General features: G+C 40.8%; 1 protein-coding gene across 1 annotated transcript in view; it reads right to left on the bottom strand.

Moving 5' to 3' along the window:
* Positions 1-338: 338 nt before the first annotated feature.
* Positions 339-7,070, bottom strand: part of LOC127568939 (calcium-activated chloride channel regulator 1-like) — a 43,486-nt gene continuing 36,754 nt past the window's right edge. Inside the window, exons 14-15 of the mRNA XM_052013205.1 lie at positions 6,355-6,522; positions 339-580 (exon numbers count right to left, since the gene is read on the bottom strand). Of these exons, the coding sequence (XP_051869165.1) occupies positions 339-580; positions 6,355-6,522 (410 nt within the window). The remainder of the gene's footprint in view (positions 581-6,354; positions 6,523-7,070) is intronic.

The following is a 7,070-nucleotide window of genomic DNA, read 5'->3' as shown; positions in this document are numbered from 1 at the left end:
CTCTAAAGCTATGTAAGATTATTATAATGCAGAGGTTATATCAATGTATGGTATTTTGTATCATAATTTTATATCATATAATTCTTTTATAGCTTCTTGCAATAGTTTATATAATTTGTAGCACTTTATCTTATAATAGTTGAAGTCTTTACTCAGTTTTAATAACCTTCTAAAAATAACTCTGCATTGTGCTGTTCTTTGAGTCTTGATTTAATCCATCCAAATGTATTAAGACCAAATCCAGGTATAGGTGACAACTACCTACGTGTCCTACAGAATTCATCAGCCACTGATCAATTCAAATGCAGAAAGAAAAACTACTTCTAAGTAACTTAAGCCTAGCCACAGTTACCTGATCCATAGTCATAGTCTCCTCCTGGTGCTGTCCATTCCAGCTTAATTTTATCTTTAAGCAACATTGCTTGAAGGTCCGTGATCTGACTTGGTGGAAAGTCAATAACGGGTGTCCCCAAGGGAAGTGAAATTGCTCCTCCTGCTTGAACTCTGTTGAAATCTCCTAATTCATCATATATACCTTCCTCATTAACGTTGGGTCCAGATGGATTTATTTCAATATTTCCTAAACAGAAAGAAAAACATCCACTTTTAGTTCCTGGCTCTGTGGGCTTAACGACCTCATAATCAGAATCAGAATCAGGTTTATTATCACTGACTTAGGTGTTGTGAAATTTGTTGTTTTGCAGCAGCAGTACAGTGCAAAAGTATAGAATTACTATAAATTACAAAAATAGATAAATAGTGCAAAGAAGAGGAATGACAAGGTAGTGTTCATGGGTTCATGGACCATTCAGAAATCTGCCAGTGGGGCAAGAAGCTGTTCCTGAATTGTTGAGCGTGGGTCTTCAGGCTCCTGTACCTCCTCCCCGATGGTAGTAATGAGAAGAGGGCATGTCCTGGATGGAGAGGGTTTTTAGTGTTGGAGGCCGCCTTCTTGAGGCATCGCCTCTTGAAGATGTTCTCGATGGTGGGGAGGGCTGTGCCCGTGATGGAGCTGGCTGAGTCTATAATCCTCTGCAGCCTCTTGCAATCTCATACAATAACAATGCAATTTCCACCCAGTCTGCAGCAACCAAGCCAGGTAACCAGGCCACTGTATGTAATTGAGATTGGTTTTATGTATAGAATTTGTACGTAACTATCTGTCAGTCACTGGATTACTTTTTTGACTAATGACTTGCTTTTCTTGGGAGAAGTTGCTGCGGTGTCTGTCAAAAATTCTGTTTCTTCTACAACATCCAACAGATGCTTTAACTGAATTAATTGGCTTTGCTATAGACAATCAGTGCTGTGTAATAGCCTATCAGTCATGGAAAAGGTGAATTAGGTCTTGGTCTACTCGACCTGCCTGCTGTTTCCCATGGTGCGTTTCTGAACAGCTTTGGCAGGAGAACAGCAGCACTATGGTGAACGAGGAGCTGAATTAAATTATCAACAGGAAAAAAAGACCATAAGATATAGGGGCAGTGTCAGGCAATTTGGCCCATCGAGTCTGCTCCGTCATTCAGTCATGGCAGATATTTTTTCAACACCATTCTCCTACCTCCTCCCCATAACCTTTAACCCCCTTACCAATCAAGAACGTATCAACCTCAGCCTTAAATACACACAGTGACTTGGCCTCCACCGTCCTCTGTGGCAATGAATTCCACAGATTCACCACCCTCTGGCTGAAGAAATTCCTCCTCATCTCAGTTCTAAAGGGACATCCTTTATTCTGTGGAGGAAGTAATGGGACTGAAAACCAGTAAATCCTTAGGGACTGATGACCTGCATCCATGATTTTGGAGGAGATGGAAGTGAAGACAGTGGATGCACTGGTTGTTATCTTCCAGACTTCCATCAATTCTAGAACAGTTCCAATAGATTACTAGATGTACAGTATTTAAAAGAAAGTGAGAGGGAAAACAGGGAACAATAGACCAGTGAACCTGGTATCAACGGTAGGAAAAATGCAATAATGTATTATTAATGAAGCAGTAACAAGTCACCCAGAAGAGAATTATCGGATTGGGCAGATTTATCAGAGATTTATAGAAGGAAAATCACGTTTGACAAATCTGCTGAGAGCTTCTTGAGGTTGTAATTAGCAAAATAAATAAGGGATGTGGGGGTGACTGGATTTGGTATTAGTATTGGCATTGGTATTGGTTTATTATTGTCACTTGCACCGAGGTACAGTGAAAAACTTGTCTTGCGTACCGTTTGTACAGATCAATTCATTACACAGTGCAGATAGATTGAGTTAGTGCAGAGTGCATTGAGGTAGTACAGGGTAAAAAAACAATAACAGAGTACAGAGTAAAGTGTCACAGCTACAGGGAAGTGCAATGCAGGTAGATAATAAGGTGCAAGGTCACAACAAGGTAGATTGTGAGGTCAGAGTCCATCTCAACATACAAGGGAACCGTTCAATAGTCTTATTACAGTGGGACAGAAGCTGTCCTTGAGCCTGGTGGTATGTGCCCTCAGGCTCCTGTATTTTCTGCCTGATGGGAGAGGAGAGAAGAGAGAATGACCCGGGTGGGTGGGGTCTTTGATTATGCTGGCTGCTTCACCAAGGCAGCGAGAGAGAAGGCCTTTGGAAATTTCAGATAACCTGTTTCCTTTTCTTGCTTTCCTTTCCTTCTGATCTCCTCAGGTCATAGAGTCACAGGATTATACAGCATGGAAACAGGCCCTTCAGCCCAACTGGTCCATGCCGACCAAGATGCACCATCCAAGCTAGTCCCATTTGCCAGCGTTTGACCTTACTACACACACCCAACACCCCCCTCACCTCAGCCCCCATCACCCAGTTTCTTTCCCCTCTCCCACCTAATCCATCTGTCCATTTCCCCACTTATTTCTCTCCTTTCTTAAGTATGAGCTACCTTCTATTCCCTCAGAGGCCATTCCAGAATCTATGGAAATTTTAAAGATGATAACCAGAGCATTCATTAACTCTTGTCAACTCTTTCAAAACCTTGGGACATAGATCATCAAGTCCTTGGGATTGACTGCCTTTCAGTCCCACCAACCTCTCTAGTGCTATATTTTTACTAATATCCTTCATCTCTTCAGTTTTGCTGGATCCTTGCTTCTTTAATATTTCTATCAGGCTGAGAAGCCTTTTCCCTAGACAGAAAACTTTTTTCAATGTCTCCTGCAGTTCATGGTTGGACACATGGTTGGCCTCATTTCAGCAAGCATCTTGGCTCAACAGTTCGTGGTATAGAATTATCATTAGTTTGGATGGAGCTCAGAAGCAGCAGGAAGGTAGAAAACATTGATAAGAGTTGTTTATGGACTGACTAGTGTGATGTAGGACATGGTGTGAATGAGGGAATGGGAGGTAAATGTAACAGGGTAATACAATAATTGTGAGGGGCTGTAATTGATATATAGGCTAGGCAAATGAAATTAGTACCAGCAATGTTAAGGATGAATTCCTAGAATGTACATAAGATGGATTTCTAGATCCGTCTGTTGAGGGGCTGAATGGGCAACAGGTTATTTTAGATCTATTACCGTGTAATGATGAAGGATTATTAATAATTTTATTGTCAAGGAAAGAGTGCATGCACAATGATAGAAGTTTGAAAGTGACGTGATTCAACCTGAATCCAGGGTTTTCAATCTAAACAAAGAAAACTGAAGGGATGAGGGGCAGGTTGACTGGACCAGAGCATAAAACTAGATTAAAGAGTCATCAGTGGACAGGTAATGGCTGGTATTTAAAGAAATAATACATATTGGGAACAAATACACTTTCCTTTAAGGCAGCAAAACATAGCAGCAAAGGTGCTCCAATGTGGATTGCAGGAAGTATTAAAGATAATACTATAGGCTTATTAAGTTGCCAGGAAAGACAGTAAGCCTGAAGACTTTGAGAATTTTAGAATTCAGCAAAGGATGATCAAGAAATTGATAAAGAAAGAGAAAATAGCATATCAGAATAAATAACATAAAAGTACATTGCAATAAGTTCTCTCAGTATGTAAAATGGAAAAGGATAGTGAGGGTTAATTAAATTCCCGGAGACACAAGAGACTGCAGATGCTGGAATCTGGAGCAACACACAAAAAGGTGGAGGGACTCAACGGATCAGGCGGCATCTATCGAGGGAAATGGACAGCCCACGTTTTGGGATGAGACCCTTCATCAGGACTGAATTGGATCCTTTCCAGACAGGGAAATTTATAAGGAAATGACAGTGAAGTTAAAAAATATATGCCTCTGTTTTCACGGAAGGCATATCAGACCTCCCAGAAATACTGGGAAACTGAGAGTGCGGTGGAAATGAGGAAGTGAACTAAATAAAATAATACCAGAGAAGTTAATGAAGCTGAAAGCTGATAAATTCCAAAGACCTGATGATCTACATCCCAGAGGGGACTTTTGAGGTCATGGGTGCTGTGGATATCATCTTCCAAGATTCTACTGATTTTGGAATGGTTCCTGTTGATGAAAGGGTAGAAAATGTGACTGCATTTAGAGAAAGAGAGAGAGAGAAAGCAGGGACCCAGTAGTAGGGTAAATGCTGAAATCTATAATTTTAGGTTATGATATCAAGATACTTTGAAAATAGTAATGAGATTGAGCATAATTAACATGAATTAAAGAAGGGCAAATAACTTTTGAATATCCTGTTGAGTTCTTTGAGGATATATCTCTGTGAGGGAGCGGGTCAGTTGGTGCATTTGGATTTTTGGAAGGGTTTCAATGAGGTCTTACACAGGAGGTTGGTGAACAAGGTTAGTGCACATGGAATTGAAAGCAGTATGCTAGCATGACTTGTGAGTTGATTAGCAGACCAAGAAAGAAGGAGTTGGAATAAACAGGCCATTTGCAGGTTGGCTGGCTGTGACTAGTGATGTACCACAGGGATTGGTACTGGGGGCCCAGCTATTCACAATCTATAGCAATGATTTGGCTGAGGGTACCAATTGTCATATTTCTGTGTATGCTGATGACACAACCCCTATTAGAAATGGAAGTAGTGATGAAGATTCAAAGAGGCTTCAAGAGATATAAACATGCTGAGTGACTGGGCAACAACACAACAAGTGGATTACAAGGTGGAAAAATGTGAGTAGAAAAGCAGAGCATTTGTTAAGTGCTGAAAGATCAGGAAACATTGATGTTCAAGCAAGCCTAAGTATCCTGGTACACAAGACACAAAGTGGTAACATGCAGATGCAACTGTTAATAGAACAGTACACCACAGGAATAGGCCCTTCAGCCCACAATCAGGAAGGAAATAGGTATGTGCCGAGCTGTCCCCAGAACACTCTACGCAAAAAGATGTATTTCTCTGTGTGTTTCAATGTACATGTGACTAATAAAGAATCTTATGTTGGAAAGAGAAGTTGAATACAGCATTATGGGTTCTTATTGTGATTATATAGGTCCCAGATGATACTATTCCTGGAGTATTGTGTACAATTTTGGTCTTATCTACAAAAAAAAACATATACTTGCTATTGAGACAGAACAGTGAATATTCACCAGGGCCCTGCGATGGCTGATCTACTGTAAAATGAGAGACTGAGCAGGCTCGGCCTCTATTCTCTCAGGTTTAGGAAAATCAGAGGGGGCCTCATCAAAATGTGCAGAAGGCTCAACAAGGTAGATGCAGGGAAGATGTTTCCTCTGCCTGATGTGTCTAGAACTAGGGATGACAGTCTCCAAATAAAAGGTCACCCATTTAGGACTGAATTGTGAAGAAATTCCTTTACTCAAAGGGTCGTAACTCGTTGGAATTCTATTCCCAGAAGGATAAGGAAGTCAGTCATTGTTGCATTTAAAACAGAGATTCATTGGCTTTGGCTTATTAAAGGCATCACACGATATGGGAATTGAGAAGAAAATGGTGTTTGAGGTAGAAGATCTTGTTGAATGGTGGAGCAGGCTTCAGGGGTCAAATGCCCTACTTCATCTCCTATTTCTTAGGTCCAAGTGGAGTGGGACTTGTACCCACAACTCTCTGCCTCTGAAGTGAGAGAGGCATTTGCCAATATCCTAAATAATCCCTACACTTTGCTGCTCACTTTCATTCCCCCTGCACGGTCTGCAACAGAAGAAGCCTTTGATGCTCATGCATTCAATGAAGATACAGTATTGATTGACATTGGAAATATAGATCAGATATTTCTGTCAGTAATAGGCATCAAAACAATTCTGACCCATGGTCTCTGACCCCTGTGTAGGCGCCAATACCATTATTTGCCTTGAGACTTGCTATGGGCTGTTAAGGGCTAATAGGCTACTGTAGAATTCAAAGATTCACCTTGATATCAAATCATTCACCATTACAATAACAATTCCACATTGCTATCGCTAAATATTTGTTACCATTTTCCATGTATCCCGGGAGGCACTTGGCTTGTCCTCCTGTTCTGACTGTTATCTTTGCAGTACCCTCGTGTCCCTGTACACGCACTTTAACACTGTATCTTCCAGTTCCACTGAAGCTGAGGAAATACTTGGAGTAAATCCCATCATTCCTGACAATATCAGCACCTAAAGGCAAGGAAAAGTAAATGAAGATAAAATAAGACTGCCATCAATAATAAAGAAATCTGAATAAAGGAAAAGTAAATGACTGTAGACAAGAGGTACAAGGAATATTAAAACTGTATGAATAAAGTGCTTACTAAGTATAATAGAGGTGACTAATCTCACCATATGGAACTTCAATGTTGACAAGGTAATATGTCCAAACACTGAACTTCAAAACGTTCTTTGATTGTTGTGATGCATTGGCTTTGATGTTAATAGAGTCATAGAGTCATAGAGCAATACAGCATGGATACAGGCCCTTTGGCCCAACCAGTCTATGCCGACCATGTTGTCCACCTAGCTAGTCCCAATTTCCTGCGTTCGGCCCATATCCCTCCAAGCCCTGCCCCTCCATGTACCTATCCAAGTGCTTCTTAAATGATACTATTGTACCTGCCTCAATCACTTCCTCTGGCAGTTTGTTCTGTTTACTTACCACCTTCTGCATGAAAAAGTTGCCCCTCAGGGTCCTTTTAAATCTTTCCCTTCTCACCTTAAATTTATGCCCC

This window comes from Pristis pectinata, chromosome 3 (genome assembly GCF_009764475.1).
Source record: "Pristis pectinata isolate sPriPec2 chromosome 3, sPriPec2.1.pri, whole genome shotgun sequence".
In the NCBI taxonomy this organism is placed as follows: domain Eukaryota; kingdom Metazoa; phylum Chordata; class Chondrichthyes; order Rhinopristiformes; family Pristidae; genus Pristis; species Pristis pectinata.
Note: the sequence above shows the minus strand (reverse complement) of the source record. Positions and strands in the feature narration are given on the sequence as shown.